Source organism: Theropithecus gelada, chromosome 11, assembly GCF_003255815.1.
Source record: "Theropithecus gelada isolate Dixy chromosome 11, Tgel_1.0, whole genome shotgun sequence".
Classification (NCBI taxonomy): Eukaryota; Metazoa; Chordata; class Mammalia; order Primates; family Cercopithecidae; genus Theropithecus; species Theropithecus gelada.
The window spans coordinates 99761873-99781528 of record NC_037679.1 but is presented as its reverse complement, the minus strand read 5'-3'; the positions used below and the strand labels follow the sequence as shown (position 1 = coordinate 99781528).

Here is a 19656-nt window from a genome sequence, read left to right as displayed (position 1 = left end):
TTAAAAAAAAAAATCACTTGACCTCAGGGATCCCTTTAACTATTACCTCTATCTCTCTCCTGTCTTCTAGTTTTAAATATCTTCAAAGAATGCCGAGTTTCCCTAACATTACTTGCTCCCTTCATTGACTCCTTTCCTACTGCAACCTGGCATCTGTTCCCACTACTTCACTGAAACCTCTGCTTCAACGCAAGACAATCAATGGCCAGTTGGTGGCTACATCTGACTATATTTCTTATTCTAACTGATCTTCCTGAAGTGCTCCCTTCTGTTTGTACATTTCTCTCTAAGATGCTCAGGCCAAAGATCTGGGAGCCACTCCTAACTCTCTCTGTCCCTGCTTTTCTGGACACTTGTTAATCAACTCTCTACTGTGCAGTCCTAGCCTTGTCCTTTTTAACATTGCTCTGAAATCTCCAGCCTCACGATTTAGGTGAGATTGACCGCATTCCATCTCCAGGAAAGGGTCCTGATTTCTTTAATCCAATCAGCACATCCCATGTTCCTGACTGAAGTGATTGGCTCAAGGATGAGTAAATAATGCAAGGCAGGGCAATCAGAGTCACTGAGACTCAATTCTGAAACTCTTTTTTGAGCCATCAGAGAAGCGAACTTATTTCCTGCTAGACATGAGGAATATAGCCTCAGGAGTGCTGCAGCCATCTTGGGAACTCACACAAGAGGCCTGCTGGAGAGTAGAGTCAGTCAGGAGGCCTGGAGGGATGGAGAAATGCAGAGGGAAAAAAATAGGTCATGGTCATAGAATTGCGTGCTGGCAAAAGCCTTTCCTGAAGCTCCAAACCTATTCTAAAAATGCTCAGTTTTCTTATCCATTAAGTCCCTTTTTCTTGTGTAAGACATTTTGGGTCAGATTTTTCATGTCTATAATGAGAACAAGTTCTGACATAAGGCCCTACATCTGACTGGTTTATCCATAATGTGTTGCAAGTCTGTTTAAAATTTTTAACGAGAAGTTCTTTAATGAAATGTAATGAGCAAACTCAACTCTAACTTGAGAATGAGGAAAGTTACTGAATTTTGCAACAGGAAGTTCCATGAGAAGAAGGCTCCATGACTGGTTGATTCAGCAGTCTAACGACATTGCCAGATTCCAGGGTTTTTGTCTCTCTCTGCTGTGCCGTCTTCACTGTCGGCTTAATCATTTGGCCTGGTAACAGCATGGATATAGCAATGACTCATCCAGACATGGCATCTAGACGATGAAAGGAAAACAGTCTTTCTACAGTGTTTTCCTATCACTGAGGAAGTCTCTCCCTGAAGACCTCCAGAAGACATCCTCTCGCATCTCCTAAGCTAGAACTGCGTCTCAGACCAGTTCCTGAGTGAGATAACCTGGAGCAGTGGGCTTCGGTTCTGGCACATGGCTAGGTAGAAGGCAGTTCTCAGGGAGATAACAGGGAAGACTGGAAGCTCAGGAGGAAGCCAACAGGATCCACTCTAGCGACAAACAAGAGGCTTCCTGACCTGGCTTCTGCTACTTCTCTGACCTTATCTTCTACCACTCACCTCTTTGTACTTGACCTTGCAGCTCTACTGACCTAAGTTCTGTTTTTCTGAGCATTTTATGCACTCACTTGTGCATCTAAGACCTTAAAGTGTGCTGCTGCCTTTGTTCTAGAAGGCACTCCCACGTCCATAACTCATTGTCTACTCATCTTTTGGGATTCATCTTATGTGTTACTTTGTTGCTTACCCCGAGAACTGCTCCCTCACTCCCAAGGCTTGGTTAGAGGCCATTCTTCTACACTCCCAACACACCTCTGCCTGTCCCATTAAAGTGTTTGTCATGTTGCCTTGTTTATTTCCTTGTCTTCACAACTAGAATATGACCTTGAGGATATGATTTCCATCTTGGCCTCTGACGTATTACACAATCACTGAGGCATAGCAGGTGTTCCATAATTGTTTTTTAAGTGAATTTCTAAGTGCATACTCCTCCAAGATCTGAGCCTGTCCAAGTAGTCCTACTAAGGCAAAATATTCCGCCAGTCCTTCCTACTACATATACTCCTCTTTTCAAGGGCAACCCAGAGCAGTTTCTTTAAGAAATCACAGGTCGAGCTCTTGAAAAATTCTTATTTCTAAACTTCTGTCAGCTATATATACTTCAATATTATTTATTTGACAAAGGCATAATTAAAATAAATGTTACTTAGGTATAATTTACACACAACAAAATGTAACCACCTTAAGTGTACAATTATATGAGTTTTGGTTAAATTAGACGTCCATGTAACTGCTACCACAATCAAGATTTGAAACCCTTATAATTCCCTTATGCCCTTTTCCAGTCAATCCCCTCATCCTTGATACTCAGAAACCACTGATCTGTGTTTGCTTCGTCTAGAATCTCATATAAATAGAATCATACAGTATGTGTTCTTTTGTATCTATTCAAATATTTGCTCTTTTTTATTGTGTCGTCTGTCTTCTGCTTGTTGAGTTGTAAGAGCTACTTATTTGTCTCAATATGAGCTCTTTGTCTGACATATGTATTATGAATATTTTCTCCCAGTCTGTGGCTTGCCTTTTCATCTTCTTAACCCTGTGTTTTGAAGGACAGAGTTTAAAGTTTCTATAAAGTTCATTGTCTCAACTTTTTATTTTATGGTGTGTTTGTGTGCTCAATTATAAAGATTTTCTCTTGTGTTTTCTTCTAGAAGTCATACAGCTTTTACATTTAGGTTGTGATCCATTTTGAGTAGTTTTTGTATAGTGTGTGAGATGGGTGTGAAGGTTAATGAATGTCCAGTTGTTCTAGGTCCATTTGTTGAGAAGACTGTCTTTTCTCCATTACCTTGACACCTTTTTTGAAAATCAATTGACCATATATGAGTGGGTCTGTTTCTAGAGTATTCTGTTCTATGGATCTAAATGTCTCTCCTCATACCAATACCAATAAACTGTCTGGATTATTGTAACTTTAAAGTAAGACTTAAAATGAGGTACAGTAAGTTCTATAACCTAGTTCTTTTTAAAACTTCTTTTAGCTATTGTAGGTCCCTTGTAGTTTTTGAAATAAGCTTTAGAATCAGTTTGATTTTAGAATCAATTTCTGTGAATCAGTCTGATGGTATTATGATTATGTTGAATCTTTACATATTTGGGGAGAATTGATATCATCTTAGTATTGAGCCTTCCAATCCACGATCATGATATATCTTTCCATTTATTCATGTCTTCTTTAATTTGTCTCAGCAGTATTTTGTAGTTTCCCATGTATAGGTCTCACATATAACATATTTTATTACATTAATCTAAGTATTTTATGTTTTTTATTATTTTAAATGCTAGACACATGACTGATTTTTAAATACTCAACTGGTATCCTTCAAGCTTCATAAATTCACTTGTATTCTAGTGGCTTTTTTGTAGATTCCCTAGGACTTTCTATATACTCAATCATCATGATGTCTATAAATAAGGACAGCTTTTTTTCTTTATTTCCAATACATATTTTTTATTTCTTTTTATTGCTTTATTGCATTGGCTAAGTCTCTAATATGATGTTGAGTAGAAATGATAAGAGTACATATCCTTGCCTTGTTCTCAGTCCTCAGAGGAAAGTATTCAGCTTTTTTACAATTAAATAAGATGTTTGCTGTAGGTTTTTGTGTGTGTGTGTGTGGACATCATTTGTCAGATTAAAGGAATTCCCTCTACTCTCAGTGTGCCAAAAGGTTTGTTTTGTTTTAATTTAAATGGGTGTTGAATTTTGTCAAATAGCTCTTCTGAATCAATTTTGAATCTCCTGTGAGTCTCTGAATTGAGTGAATTGCATTGACTAATATTTTAATATTAAAGGAACTCAGCTTCACAGCGTTGTGTAGAGTTTACCTTACCCATGCACAGTTTAGTGTTCAGCAACAGGCTCAAGGGGGACTCCATGCAGATTTCTGGTGCTTTTTCTCTATGTATCTCCTTCTTCTCCAGTGCTTTGTCTCATGACTTTCAGTCATCTCACCCTTCTCAATTTAAAATTCTTTCTGAGTGAGAATGTCAGACTCTGCTTGGGTCTCGTCTTTCTGCATAGCTTCTGAAAAGTACCTCCAGGCAAAAAGCCAGGGTGATCATAGGGGTCACCTCATTTGTTTCCCTTTTCTAAAAGGTCACCATACTGTCCTGCCTATTGCTCAGTGCTGCCCCACACATATATTTTAGTTTATGGTGGAAAAAGTCCAGTACTCATTATACTGATGTAGCTGAATGTTGAAGCTAGCTGTAAGGATTCTTGATGGTAGAAGGACATTTGTTCTTTTCTCTGATTCTTTAGTATTTATTGACTGTTTTCTCTCAGTGAATATTTATTAAAGACCTGCCTAATGCAATGTTTCCTGACCTTTTTGGTGCCTTTTTCTTTTGAAGTTGGTACTTTGTTGACCATCAACTCTATGCTGGGCACTGATCAGTATTTGATTGTGTTATATACCCTCACAGGAGCCTATGACATAGGGATTATATTTTACAAATAAAGAGATGAACATGTAAAGTGACAGAGTGACTTATCCAAGATCAAAGTGATTTAATTCATCTCTGATTTAAGAACTTAGGCTTTTGGCCGGGCACAGTGGCTCGCACCTGTAATCCCAGCACTTTGGGAGGCCGAGGTGGGTGGATCACGAGGTCAGGAGATCGAGACCATCCTTGCTAACATGGAGAAACCCTGTCTCTACTAAAAATACAAAAAATTAGCTGGGTGTGGTGGCGGGCGCCTGTAGTCCCAGCTACTTGGGAGGCTGAGGCAGGAGAATGGCCTGAACCCGGGAGGCAGAGCTTGCAGTGAGCCGAGATTGCGCCACTGCACTCTAGCCTGGGTGACAGAGTGAGACTCCATCTCAAACAAAACAAAACAAAACAAAACAAAACAAAAAACCCTTAGGCTTTTAACTATCATGGTGTAATCTCTCATTGATATTTTGATAAAATTATGTTTGGATCTTGTCCTCAGAAATAAAATTATGGACATGTACACCCCAAAATATGTGTACAATTTCAAAGGGTTCACAGATCCCTAGAGCTCTTCCACAGATGAGTCTAATTATAATGCCACCAAGAGGACCCCATATTACTCATTGTCATCTTAAATCCTTGGTGACTTCTGAGCTTTCCCTTTCAAGTCCTACTGGTTCTATATTACCTTTTACAGTCATACTTCAAATCTTGTAAGACCCCCGTTCCTCTGCTTGTGACACTGCCCTCAACAGGATCTATAGTGAGTCTGTAGGCACATTCATACCCAATATGACCACCTCCTTTTATGCTATCTCTTGCCTTACCACTGCATAACGCTTAAGAAACTGATCTTAAGGAGGACACTACATGTAGAACTAGTGCACATGTTTTTTTTTATAAATAAATGATCATCAGGACGAAATCTATCCTGACTCACTTCCAAGTTTATCTCAGACACCCAGTGCCCAATCACTTAAATGCGTGGTTCCTCACCACAAGTGAGCCCTTGGTGCTGCCAGGCAACCCTGCTACATTCCCCAACCCATTCACTTTCCAGTTCTCCTAAGTGGTTATTCTGCAGTTTTCTCCTCTCATTTCTTTTCTTTCTTTCTTTCTTTTTTTTTCTTTTTTCAGAGATGGAGTCTTGCTCTGTTGCCCAGTCTGGAGTGTAGTGGCTCAATCTTGGCTCACTGCAACTTCCGCCTCCTGGGTTAAAGTGATTGTCCTACCTCAGACGCCCAAGTAGCTGGGACTACAGGTGCACGCTACCATATCTGGCAATTTGTGTATTTTTAATTGAGACAGTTTTCACCATGTTGGCCAGGCTGGTCTTGAACTCCTAACCTTAAGTGATCCACCCACTTTGGCCTTCCAAAGTGCTGGGATTGCAGGCGTGAGCCACCACGTCTGGCCACCCCTCCTATTTCTAAGGCCTCCTTCCCCAGCCTCACTTTCAGCTGATGACCTTGCTTTCCTTTTTACTGAGAAAACTTCTTCTGATTGCATAGGTGAATGTCCACTAACTCCCACAACTTCTACTCCACTACTTGCAGGTGACTTCTGCTCTCTGTGACTCTCCCATTTCTACAGACAAATTGCCCTTTTCCAAGGCCAATCCCTTGTTTTGGGTCTTAGATTTCATTCTCCTTTTGCTTTCTCAAGAACATTGCTCTCATTTTTCTGTTTCTACCACATCACTATTTCTCTGTTTTTTACTGAATCATTGCCTTTAGCATACAAACATATTGTAATAGCTCTCATCATTTGTTTTTTTAAAGTCTCATCGCTCATCATCTTCCTTCAGTCTACTATTCCATTCTTCTGTTCCCCTGAGCACCCAAACTCCAAAAGCGTTTTTTTACCTACTGTCCTCAGTTCTCTCTCAATCTCTTTTCAACTCAATTTTTCTAAATCTGATAGTCATTTCTATGTTCCTCATTCTACTCATCCTACTGGCAGTATGCGGCAATGTTGATGTCTCCCTTCTTCTTAACATACTGTTCTCATTTGGTTTTGCAGACCCCCACATTCTCCTGTTTTGTTCACCTCATCATCACTGCTTCTCAGTTTCCTTTGGTGGCTTCTTCCTTCTTTTACTGACCTCTAAGCATTAGAGTGTCCCAAGGCACAATCTCTGCACATTTCCTCTTCCCTTTCTACCCTCAGGTTCAAGTGCTCTAATCTGCTACTCTGGATTTAATTACTATCCACCCCAGTGGTTCTCAGCTGAGGGTAATTTTTGCATTGTCTGGAAACACTTTTGGTTGTCACAACTCGGGGAAGGTGCTACTGGCATCTAATGGCTGAAGGCAAGGGAAGCTGCTGAATATACTAAAATCCACAGGACCACACCCCACAACAATAAAAAGTATTCAGCCCAAATGTGCTAAAGTTGAGAAACCTTGATCTACCCAGACCTCTTCTCTGAACTCTAACCTTGTATGTTAAACTTTCTACTCAACATCCTCATTTGCATATTTATAGGTATCTCAAAGGTAACACATCCCAAAGTTGTGATTCCCCATGCCTCAGCTCAGCTTCCCTAGAAAGCATAACCCAAGACAGGTTTACGTGCTAATACTTTAATGGGACGTGTGAACCCAGAACCATGAGAGGAAGAGAAAAGGAAAGCGAGACAGAAGGACAGGGTGCAGATCCAACGAGAAGAGTTACCAAACTGGTTACTGCTTCATGAGTCACAAAGAGACACAGCCTTTTCATTAGACCATGTGGTTGCTTGGCCATGAAAAGAATAAAGGTAGAGGGAATTTACCTACGAGCTCCCTCCTAGCTTGCATCTCCCACTGGGCAAGCTCCTCTTGGTTCATTCAGCTAATGCCCCCCTAGGTTTGTGTTGCTCACCTAGGCCTTTTTGCAGTCCTGAGGAATCCAGATTCCACTCCTTGCAGTGTCATCAACTTCAGAAGGCAGAACTATGCCACCCATAGAGTTGACTTTTCCAGCAGCACATGCAGTGGGGCAAGTGGCCATAGGACAAGACAATGGTGAGCTGGAGAGAATCTGAGGAGATGCCTAAGCTGCCCAAAACAGTGACTACTAAGACACACAAGGTCTCAGACTTCAAGGAGCTCCTAAGCCGCACAACACAATGACAACTAAGACACAGAAGATCTCAGACTTCAAGGAGCTCACATTCAGGTAGGAGAGAAACTGTTTGGGACACTCCTGCAGTAAACGATATTACCATTTGTCTGGTTATTAAGGCCACAAGCCTAGGAGACAGTCCTAAAACTTTTCTTTCCTCACATCCCAAATTCTGTCATGTCTATTTCAAGATGAATTCTCTTCCAAAAACTCCTCACAAGCTCACCACGGTCTCCCTCATCTAAGCCATCATTGCTTATGCTACTTAATAACCTCCAACCTTGTGTCTTGTTTCTAGTAGCCAGAATAATCTTCAAGAAATGCAACTCATATTACTATATTGATGCATATCCTCCAGTAGGTTCCCATTGTACTCAGAATGAAATGAACTATTCTTACCATAGCCTGAGAGGCCCTGCATGATCTGGGCTCTGCCTGCCTTTCTGACCTACCTTTGTTGACATTCTTTCTCAGTCACTTCTTTCTGGCCATAGTGGCCCTCTTGTTTCCTGAATATGCTGAGTCTGTCCTTGCCTTGGGACCTTTGCTCTTACACCCATCCTTCTCATCTTCCTGTTCCTTGCTCTCTCTTCTTGATGTTTTTCGTTCAAATGTTACTTCTACAGAGAGGCCCTTCTTATCTGCAAACCTGTATTTGTCACTTACTGTGCCTGTTTCTTAATTTTCTTTATCCAACACTATAATGTATGAGGTATGTGTTTATTGCCTGTATCTCCCACCAGAATATGAGCTCCATGACACCTGGGACCTTATATGTCTCCATTCCAGTGAGAGGGCAGTGTCTGGCCCACAGCTGGGGCTGGGCAAATATTTGTTGAATTAATAAATATCTTCAGACCCTTACCAAGGGAGGACTTCCATCAAGAGTGTTGAGTTCCAGTTAGCCAGGCGTGATGGCTTGTGCCTATTGTCCTGCTAGCTACTCCAGAGGCTAAGGTGGGAGGATTGCTTGAGCCCAATACTTCCAGGTTGCAGTGAGCTATGATTACACCACTAAACCCTGTCTCAAAGAAGAAGAAGAGGAAGAAGAAGAAGAAGAGGAAGAGGAAGGAGGAGGAGGAGGAGGAAGAGGAGGAGGAGGAGGAGGAGGAAGAGGAGGAGGAGAATGCTGAGTTCCTAGCTCACAATTTTCTTCCAGTCCCTTGGAGGTCCAGTCCTGTAAACACATCTATCAGAGATGTCGAAGATTTCCTAATATGCCCCCCAATAAAACCCTGAATTTAGGAACCTTGGATCCCATCCAATCTGTGAATCCCTTCTAGTAAGGCAATCTCCTATTGCTGAGTTAGGGCACGTGCATTCACATGAAGCTAGGAAGATGACAATCTTAGGGACATTTAAAGAAAGGCAATGGTTTATAGGAAGAGGGAGGTACAAGATAAGGACAAAGAAAGTGGAGAATAGGGAAGCTCAGTAGTGCTGGGATATGATCAGAAAACCCTTGTCTAGTAGAGTTATCCCCGATAGGATTCTAGCAGCAGCAGCAGCAACAAAACCAAGAGACTTGATGTTACTTCAGCTGGGAGCTTCATGTTTATATATCTATTTTTATTTTTAAAAATAAAAAAACTATTTATTTGCATTAGAGCAGCAGTGCAGAAAGGTAGAGATCCCTGGAGCTATTGAGATTGAAGGATATGCGTGTGGAAGGTGGGAAAAGGGCAGAGTTCAACATGGGAAGGAGGAGTATAAGAGAACTCATTGTTCATGAAAGAAAAGCTGGGGTATGGATCTGAAGGAGGGGAGGGAACATACACTTTTGTTTTTCTGAAGGGAATGCTGGCGTCTGAATCTGGAGGAAGGATTTAACTAGTTCCAGACAGGGACTGTTGCACTGCCTGGGCAATCCCGCAGAGGCGCCTGCTTTCCACTAGCCACAATACAGCGGGGAGGATGCAATCATTGGCTTTGATTAAGGAGGTGGGTGGTGTAGGCGGGAGGCAACAGTGGTGAGAAGGGTGGTCCCAGGGCCGAGGGAGGAGCCAATCAGCGGCGACTCTGGGCTCTTGCAGCCTCCTTAGAGACTCCACAGCCCTGGAAGTACCAAACTGCCGGCAGCCTTTTCTCGAGCTGCAGGCGCGGAGACTCAGCGCCTCTGGGGGCGCAGCTCCAGCCGCACTCGCAGGGCACGGCGCACGACCCCAGCTCCTGCTGCCATGCGCCTCTGCGGGGGACCCTTTCCGAATAAATTGCAAGCTTTGAAAGTGGCCTTGTGGAGGCACTAGGCTGGGGAAAGAGGCTGCGGGAGGAGGGGCATAGGGTGGGAGGTGAGTAGGCGACTTGCTTCTCAGATTATTCCCAATTAGCACCAAGTTGGCAGACAACCCCACAAACCCACGAAGCCTTCGGTCCCCCACAAGTCACATTCTCTGTATTTCAGAATAATCGGATTGTAAGAAAACTTCAAGTCCCATCGTAGGTTAAAGAGGGACAGGCTCTTAGCACCACCGCCGCCTAGTAAAACTACATGGAACAAACCCAGGGATCCTCAACTGCACAGCTCTGCCTAAAGTCTGCAGCTCTGAGAGTCCAGCCGGCGGGGGGAAGCTGGGAGGGCCCCGCAGAGAGCAAGGGCCTTCTTGGGGGAGGAGCGGAATGGGGCGCAGAGCAGTGCGATCGAAGAGGGTTACTGTGGGACTGCACAAAAGCAAACCCATTGGAGGAGTTTTGCCAGAAACACCACCGCCTGCATTGCGTCGGACCTGACCATTTCCAATGTGAAATTCCCGGGGAAGGTCGCGAGCCGCCAGGGGCCGTGCGTGGGCGGGGCGGTGGGCCACAAGGGAAGTAGAGTTAGTGGTCGGCTTTTCTGGTAGGAGAGGAAAAAGCTGTGCTGGCAAGGGTGGGAACTGAATGACAACCCCGCTCTCTTCCAAACCACCCCCTCATATTTTCCATCCACCTCCTCGCGCCTGCCCTCCCCCGCCCTCCCCAACCCACGCCCGGGTGGGCCAATCGCTGCTCTGTATTCCAGGCGCTTTCTCAGGTTTCTGCTGATCTTGCAGCGCCCAGAAATGGACCGAGCGGACCCGCCGCCGCACGCACCCTGCTCCACTCCGAGCTCCTGAGGGCTCCCGGCGCGCCGCGTAGCCTTGGCGAGGTCCGCGCTGGGGTGCGGCGAGCGAAGGGAACTGGAGAGCCATGTAGATCCAGGCTCTTGCCCGCCCGCCTCCTTCGGGATCGAATCAAGGGCTCCCATAGGGTTAGGAGGGGGCGAGAGTGCTGTTTATCGTCATTTGCCTCTGAGCTTCGGGAGAGGGTGAGATTTTGCTTTTCCGCCCCGCATCCTCCGGAACTCCCTGCACCGGAGAGAGGACGGCGTCTCCAGGTTGCTGGCAACCGGTGAGAATGGGGGTAGGGAATGAACATTTTCGCCGTAGCTCCTCGGTAAAGCGATTGTCCAGCTGAGAGGGGCGTCGGACGAGCGGACCAGGGCGGCGAGTTTGCCCGGCGGCGCGTCTCGGATGCTGCTGCGGCGGCCGCCGCGGCTCCCGCCAGGGCACTGCAAAGGCGACCTGCCGCATTCCCACGCGGGCTCTCCGCCGACTCAGCACCGCCCCTGCGCCAAGCCGGCCGGCCAGGTAGGGGGTTCCCCAGCTCGGGGCTGCAGAAGCGGGGGTTGGGGCGACGGGGTGGGGGAGGCCGGGGGTGCGGGGATGCTGCCTGGGACCCGGAGCTTCCCCCGGCGTCTCTCGGCGCTTTTCCGATCTCTAGTTTAACGAAGTTGTAAACAGATCGGCTGTTGGGCATTGGGGAAAGTGGGATGGAAGAGCCCCAAACTTGGATTTCCGGGTGTCTGCGTGTCGTCTGTCCGTGTGTGTGTGATAACCCTAGTAAACGTCCAGTGCTTTCTCAAGCTAGAGGTCTGTGTTCTTCGGTGTCTGTAGGTCCGTCCCATCCGAATGCTTCTGATTTTCTACCCCCGTATCACTTTCTATTTCTCTGCAGCGTCCATCGATCGCCCTGGTGGGAGCTTAGAAGGCGGCAGGCGAAGAGGGGTAGGAGGGGGGAGAGCCGAGGAGAAGCAGAGGGGGTGGCAGGCGTGGGGATCTGCTGAGCCGGCACTGCACCGGGTCCTAGCAAGGCTCTCGGAGGGGAGGGGAGGCCAGGGCGACCCCCGAAGCCATGGCCCAGTCCGCTAGAACGGCACTGCATTAAGGCACCTGGGATCAGGAAGAACTATCTAAACAACAACAACAACAAAAAGCCAACAAACCCCCAAATCCAAACCCGACCCTCTGCAAAAAGCGGCACCCGGCCCGCAGGCGAGGGGGATTCCAAATTGAGTACAAGGCAGGGTGGAGGGGAAGGCAGCGAGAGGCAAAGTCGCAGATCTCCCGACCTGCTCATTTTGAAGCCCCTCCCCCTGGGCGTGAGGGAGACGCGCACTCCGGTGGGGGGGCCGCTTGGGTCCCCCCCACCCCTGGTCCCTGGCTGTTTCCCACCCTGGGCTCTCTCCTGGCCTCCCACCCCCGCGCCCGGCTTTCACCATGACGGTGATGTCTGGGGAGAACGTGGACGAGGCTTCGGCCGCCCCGGGCCACCCCCAGGATGGCAGCTACCCCCGGCAGACCGACCACGACGACCACGAGTGCTGCGAGCGCGTGGTGATCAACATCTCCGGGCTGCGCTTCGAGACGCAGCTCAAGACCCTGGCGCAGTTCCCCAACACGCTGCTGGGCAACCCTAAGAAACGCATGCGCTACTTCGACCCCCTGAGGAACGAGTACTTCTTCGACCGCAACCGGCCCAGCTTCGACGCCATCCTCTACTACTACCAGTCGGGGGGCCGCCTGCGGAGGCCGGTCAACGTGCCCCTGGACATGTTCTCCGAGGAGATCAAGTTTTACGAGTTGGGCGAGGAGGCCATGGAGAAGTTCCGGGAGGACGAAGGCTTTATCAAGGAGGAGGAGCGTCCTCTACCCGAGAAGGAGTACCAGCGCCAGGTGTGGCTGCTCTTCGAGTACCCCGAGAGTTCGGGGCCCGCCAGGGTCATTGCCATCGTCTCCGTCATGGTCATCCTCATCTCCATCGTCATCTTTTGCCTGGAGACGCTCCCCGAGCTGAAGGATGACAAGGACTTCACGGGCACCGTCCACCGCATCGACAACACCACGGTCATCTACAATTCCAACATCTTCACGGACCCCTTCTTCATCGTGGAAACGCTGTGTATCATCTGGTTCTCCTTCGAGCTGGTGGTGCGCTTCTTCGCCTGCCCCAGCAAGACGGACTTCTTCAAAAACATCATGAACTTCATCGACATTGTGGCCATCATTCCTTATTTCATCACCCTGGGCACCGAGATAGCTGAGCAGGAAGGAAACCAGAAGGGCGAGCAGGCCACCTCGCTGGCCATCCTCAGGGTCATCCGCTTGGTAAGGGTTTTTAGAATCTTCAAGCTCTCCCGCCACTCTAAGGGCCTCCAGATCCTGGGCCAGACCCTCAAAGCTAGTATGAGAGAGCTAGGGCTGCTCATCTTTTTCCTCTTCATCGGCGTCATCCTGTTTTCTAGTGCAGTGTACTTTGCCGAGGCGGAAGAAGCTGAGTCGCACTTCTCCAGTATCCCCGATGCTTTCTGGTGGGCGGTGGTGTCCATGACCACTGTAGGATACGGTGACATGTACCCTGTGACAATTGGAGGCAAGATCGTGGGCTCCTTGTGTGCCATCGCTGGTGTGCTGACAATTGCCCTGCCCGTACCTGTCATTGTGTCCAATTTCAACTATTTCTACCACCGAGAAACTGAGGGGGAAGAGCAGGCTCAGTTGCTCCACGTCAGTTCCCCTAACTTAGCCTCTGACAGTGACCTCAGTCGCCGCAGTTCCTCTACTATGAGCAAGTCTGAGTACATGGAGATCGAAGAGGATATGAATAATAGCATAGCCCATTATAGACAGGTCAATATCAGAACTGGCAATTGCACCACAGCTAACCAAAACTGCGTTAATAAGAGCAAGCTACTGACCGATGTTTAAAAAACAAAAGCAAGCAAACAAAAAAGCCCCACTTAGCAGCTCAAAAGACTTAAAAAACAAAACAGAAAAACCTGGTGACTCATGTCACGCTTTGTAGATACTTTACTAAGTAGACTTCGAATGCTCTATTTAACTGTCAATGCATTGTTGCATTGAGGATTTTGGGGGTGGTGAACCAGAAGCTTTCAAGATCCATGACAATAAACTATTTTCCTTTTATTAAAAAATGGGAAAAGAGAGAGTATTTTCTAAAACTGGCTTAAAAAGATTAGTCCATGAACTAGTCTAGGTAAAACAATAATCATATGCTTCCCCAAACTGAAACATTTTTAATGCTTTGGTTTCTTTAACTTTTTTAAAAACTCAAAACAAGATGATCGCTTAGAAATATAAAATTAAAATTTGCATGGGACTCCAGTAAAAAATCTTTGCAAACTGCATAGCACATTGAAGACAGTGCATCAGATGTATTATATGTAACATGATAGACCAGCCAAAATGGACAATGAATAGATATTTTTATTTCGATCAACTGAACTGCATATTACAAGGTGAAAAAAGAAAACTCCAGTTACTTAAGACTGGTTCACAAAGCACCTTATAAATTGGATACTGGTCCTGATCTGTAGGGATTTCCTCCTGGGCCCATTCTCTTTCTAATCCAGATTGTTCTCTAAGAAAAAGATAACTGAATTAAATTAATTGATTCATCTGCAGTGCTGCTAAATTTTCTCAACTGCAGATGAGCCAAATACAGGTCTTTTCTCACCAGGCCTGCACTCCGACCCCTGGCTTTCAGAACTGGATGTAAAACCTTAGCCTCCTTATTGCAAGAGAGCACAAATGAAGTTAAATGTAAGCATGTTTGAATCTGATACAATTTATTTTATAATCGCATGCTGAGAAGTTAGCCCAGACAATAGGGGATAAGCTTAAGTTGAAATCGATTCTTCTAAAAATAGATCCTTTTTCATTTGCATTCACCAAAAGTGCACTCCTCCATTTATTAACTATTTTATTAGTAAATAAAGTACTGTATTTAAGTGCATATGTTAGTCAGATGGGAACAATAACTTTTTGGAGCTCAAAGCATGTTCTCTTATTCAGCATTATGGCCTATTTGACTAAGATGTACCTTGAATTAATTAATGCATGATTTCAGTAATAAAAATTTAAAAAGTAATAAAAATTACAAGTCTGTGGGATGAAAGGCCCAATAGAAATTATGGGGGGTGGGGGTGGGGGCACTCAGTCAATTTTCCTGCCTTTGCTCAGGGAAATACCAGGTTTTTTGTGCAGGTATAGGCGGAGAGAGGACCAATATGCCCATCCCTTAAAGGGAAGTCATGTGAAAAACTAAATAAATCATCAAGGTATATATAGCAACACCTAAGAACAAGTATTCTTTCTAGCTGAAGACAAACACAAGCAACACAAACAAATAAACAAAAAAAAAAAGGTGCAATACTGCATGTTTTTTGGTGCATTCTTAGGATGTAAATGAAAATGTTTCTCTATTGTATGCATCCAAAGCAGAGCTGATTTTTTTTCTTTGCAGTCATTATTTGAAGTCTGCAGAGACTTCAGCCCTCCCCTTGAGGCTCCCTGAAGAAACTAAACCAATTGATTTAATAGTTGCTTAGTGCCTTTATCCTGTACCCACAGTGAACTGCAGAAAGTGCCTCCTTGACACAGCTGAGAAGTTAGGTAACAAAAGTGGGGAAGGGTTGGGGCACAGACCTTTTGCTTTTTCTTTTTCCATTCTCGCTCTCTCATTTCACCACTGTGAGAAGACCACACCACCCTAAACCCTGGAGAGGAGAGTCCCAGGAGGGTGCTGTCTCTCTGGCCGTCTACTAGCATTGGTCCCTTTGACAGCCTGACGCTGGATGTGAACTGAGACCCATCTTTGAAGTGGACGTGAACTGTGAACTTGTTTTTTCCTCTTCTCCACCAGAAGCCAAGATAAACTTTTTGGGAATTTGTTTCCTATCGAGGGCCACTTTGGACACACAAGGCTTCCTCAGGTCCAGTGTAGTGCTCCTGGCACCTTTCCTTATTCTTTCTCTGTTAGTAACAGCACTTTGCAAATCTCTCTGATGGTCCAATCTTTTCGGGCATTGTTGTGGATGTGGGAACACTCAGTTCATAATAACCTTTCCTAGGCCTTCCGTCCCGGTCTACCCCTTTCAGGTATTTCCTATGACGCTCCTATGACCTTCCCACCTGGCAGTCACTTCACAGGCTGAACATCTAACTTCTGCTGCCCCAGTCGCTCAGCCCAGAGAATGGTGGGGACCCTGTTCCTGGCTGGAAGACAGCCACGGAACACAGGCCTCTGGAGCTTGGCAGCTGTCCACCCGTGGAGAGGTACTCTCAGCCTTTTTAAGGACCCTGAGGTGGGGAATCTTCATTCTGCGCTTAGCATGTGGCTGCCTGTTACCTGACATTCTGGCCCAGCTTCTTCCGAAAATCTGTTCTGTTTCTCCCACCCCTTTCCCCCATCCTGTCCTAGAACTAGCAGTGAGGCAGTCACCCTAGAAACTCGAGTTACACCCATTCTGGCTAACTCGATTAAAAGAAAGAACATGAATATCTTTTTTTCCTATGTGACTTCTGTGAATCTGTGAGATGAACACAACACACATCGTGGAAGATGAGGGGCCAAGAACTGCACGGCATTCGACTACAGGGCATTAAACCCTCCCATGTGATGTCTCCTTCTCGTCTGAACCTTAACTCATTCTGGTGATTCCTTTCCTACTTGCTTAAAAATCCCCAATTAGGAAAAAAATGCCAACCTCCTGCCAGTCCTGGGGATATCTTGATCTTTCATTTCAACGTTGAGGTCTAGTGCACACAGAACTTGAAACACCGCACTCTGTCAACAGCAATAATCCACTCGGTACTGTGGGATGGATGGGTTAATGGATGAGAAAATGGCACCAAGACTGACTTTGGGTACTTGGTATACTTACCATGGTTACACCCTGGAGTGGTTGATTCTTCTGCATGTGATATAGAAAAAAGTGCTGCATGCGGTGAACCTGTCAGCCTGGGACTGGGGATGAGTTGTTGTTATGAGTTTGGGGTGCTCTGAGGAAAATGGATGCTGCTTAGCTCATCTCTAGGTCATTGCAATGAATTCAGCAAGAATGGAGTACAGGGATTATCTGTGTAGCATAGGCATGCGATGTTTGACCAAGCTCTTACCCCTCGCACTGTAATGTGTTGAAATGTCTTTGTAGACCTGAAGGTGCACTTAACAAAACTGCCTATTAAGGGATGACTATTTTTTGGTTTACTTATTCTTATTTATTTTAGCAGGTTCTTTACCTTTTCTTCCCCTTCCTAGGCATGGAGCTCTAACAGCTCATGTCCTGACTATGTGTTTTCTCTAGGAGAAGACTGTTGATGTGCTGATAGCCATAACTCCTCTCTTCCAGTCTATTGGGGCCCTAGTTCAATAGGGTGGCATTGGAAGGGTTGGTCACAGCAGGGCTGTTAGCCATCCCAGAATCTCTGAAGTGGTTAACTCACCTGAAGTGATCTGAATCAGAGAGACCAAAGACATTCATTTCCTCTGTCCTCAGATTTCTAGAAGACAAATTCCAGCCAGGAAAACTTTCTGTTTTTGCATCTCCCTTTTCCCACTTGTGCACAACTCCCCTTGCACTGCCTGGAGACTTGAGTTCTGATTTTCAGTTATATCAGTTCATTGGGAGTGTGTTCGTGGGTGAGCCTTGCAAAATCAGATACACCAAGAGCAAGTCCTTCTCCCGGATTCCGGCCAGTGGGCAGTCATTTCCCTGAAATGGAATTGTAGGGCAGGTTTAGATTCCACCATGGTGGACCTGAAGCACAGGTGGTGTCACAGTCTTGATTCGCTTGAGAATTAAAAACATACATGTAAATGGCAAATGAGGAATACATTTTTTTTTAAAGTAGAAATTTGGTTGAGCCTATAAAGGGCCTTCTTCACATTATGTATAGTTACACATTTTTCAAATGAGTTACCATCTAAAAGTCAATAAAAATAGTTTCCTAGCCCTCTCATTTAATATAGGAGACCTCAAAACACATGCTTTTTAAAAATTTTACATTTTAATTCTTAGTTTGGTAGATTGAATTGAAAGAAAGGAGAAAGAACATTAGCAGAAGGCACTTTCCCATTTTCTTCCAGGAATGACTTATTCCTGGGGTGGTGAGAATTGGTGGGTGGTAACCATCCATAGTATAAAATTGTTAGAAAGAATATAAACTGCCAAACAAGCATGTTATCTTCAGGCTTTTCCAAGCAAGAATGGAGTCTTTTGATGTTTATGTTCATTTTAAGAAGACAAACAAACTAAAATTTTAAGACCAGACGCAACCCAAGTTGAATTGTGATCTCAGGAGGTGACCTCTCATCCACCATGTGGCATATTACTACTTGTATTTATATCATGGAATTTCAGGGTATATGTGAACATGTCTAGTATGACTCAGGTAAACCTTAAAAGAATGTATGTTACTTACCATTTTTGTAAAGAAGCAAACAGGAGCTGAATTGTTAACCAAAACTGTTCCATTACCTTGGGTCACTGTGCAAACTAATTCAGGGTATAGATGTAAAGTTTAGAAGCCTTGGGATTAAATGCCAGCCTCTTTGCTCAGGCAAAATGACCCTGGGCTTTCTTGGGAAGTCCAGCATGTATGTAAGGGGTGAGGCCCTGCTGACCTCAGGGCTATTAGCTTTAAGGAGATTAACCCTAGTCACAGTGATTTTCATTTAGGAGCTAACTAGGAGTTTACTTTTTATGATGTGAAACTTCAAAGAGTATAGAAAACTTTTGTACCACAATCAAAGAAGAAGAAGAAATGGTGTATGGGATGAAAACAAAACAAAACAAGAAATCTCTTGTAAAATATTCCAGGTCAAAGTTGTCTCCTCTCCAAACCTTGCAGAAGCACCTTTCTTCTCTTCAGCGCACTGTTTTGGGACTGTTTATGCATCAGATGTAAGTAGACAACATGGACTCCATGTGACATGCCTCTAATAGTAAAGATAAAGTATTACTGAGGTGAAAAATAAAAATGACTAGTATTAATTGAAAGTGCACCATCAGGACAACAAACCATTTAAGCTGAAAAAGCGCTATTTTATTTCTTCAGTTTGCCAGTTGCTTCACCTTGAGTTAAGGACATGTCTCATCTTCACCTACTGTGCATTTTCCCTTCTCTAACTGTGTAATATGTCAGGTCAAGGACATTGAATGTTATGAATTGAGAACCTAATTGATGCGCATAGTTTTCATCTATGCAATTTTACTTGCTTCTGTCACTTTATGATCTGTTCATATTTGGCATCAATTAAAGATAATTTTTAAGGATCTTATCAAGGAATATCTTGACTGGTTATTTGTCTCTTGTTTAACTGGTCTTTTGGGGGCCCTTTTCTTCCACCTTCTTCTGTGGGGTCTCTCTAAATAGTGGGATGAATACAAGATCAGATCATGAAACAGCCGTGTTGCCTTTGGCCCACACGGTCTGTTTCTGCTGTCCAAGGGCATACCCTGGGGTTACGTTTTGAGGATAAATTCAGTTTGGTCTCAGGTAAGATCCCAAGTGAAGACCATTGGAATTTGGCCTGTGGAAGTTAGAGTGGAAGGAGGATCAAGTTTTTAAAATAAAAGAAGAAATGAGGCTCAGGGGAGCAAAGTAATTGGTTATATTCACTTAAGTTGTTTTGATTTGAAACAATTTTTTATGCACAGTCTGAGAAGCTTTGCAGGAAAGATAACTGCGTGTGTGTGTGTGTGTGAGAGAGAGAGAGAGAGACAGAGACACGACTGTGTGTGTGTGTGTGTGTGTGTGTGTGTAACAGTGTTGTGGTCTGGAATCAACTGACTGGATAGTTGCAGTGCGGTGTTAGGAGTAATTTTGATGTGGAAAAATAACGTGGTCACTATCTATTCTTTACATAGGCTTTTTCCATGTAGTTCTACATGTGGTTCACATTTCTTTCTTCCTGTTGTTTTTCGGTTTTTTTTTGAAATGACTCGTCCGTGCATTTTCTTTTGAATCTTCCTAAGATTTA

The 19656-nt window shown here is 44.8% G+C and overlaps 1 protein-coding gene across 1 annotated transcript; it reads left to right on the top strand.

Annotated features, from left to right (window-relative positions):
* The first annotated feature begins 10609 nt into the window (after window positions 1-10609).
* KCNA1 (potassium voltage-gated channel subfamily A member 1) lies at window positions 10610-18954 on the top strand. Its single transcript, XM_025403793.1, has 2 exons — window positions 10610-11180; window positions 11548-18954. The coding sequence occupies exon 2, from the start codon at window positions 12090-12092 to the stop codon at window positions 13575-13577; it is 1488 nt and encodes a 495-aa protein (XP_025259578.1). The 5' UTR covers window positions 10610-11180; window positions 11548-12089; the 3' UTR covers window positions 13578-18954.
* Window positions 18955-19656: the final 702 nt, after the last annotated feature.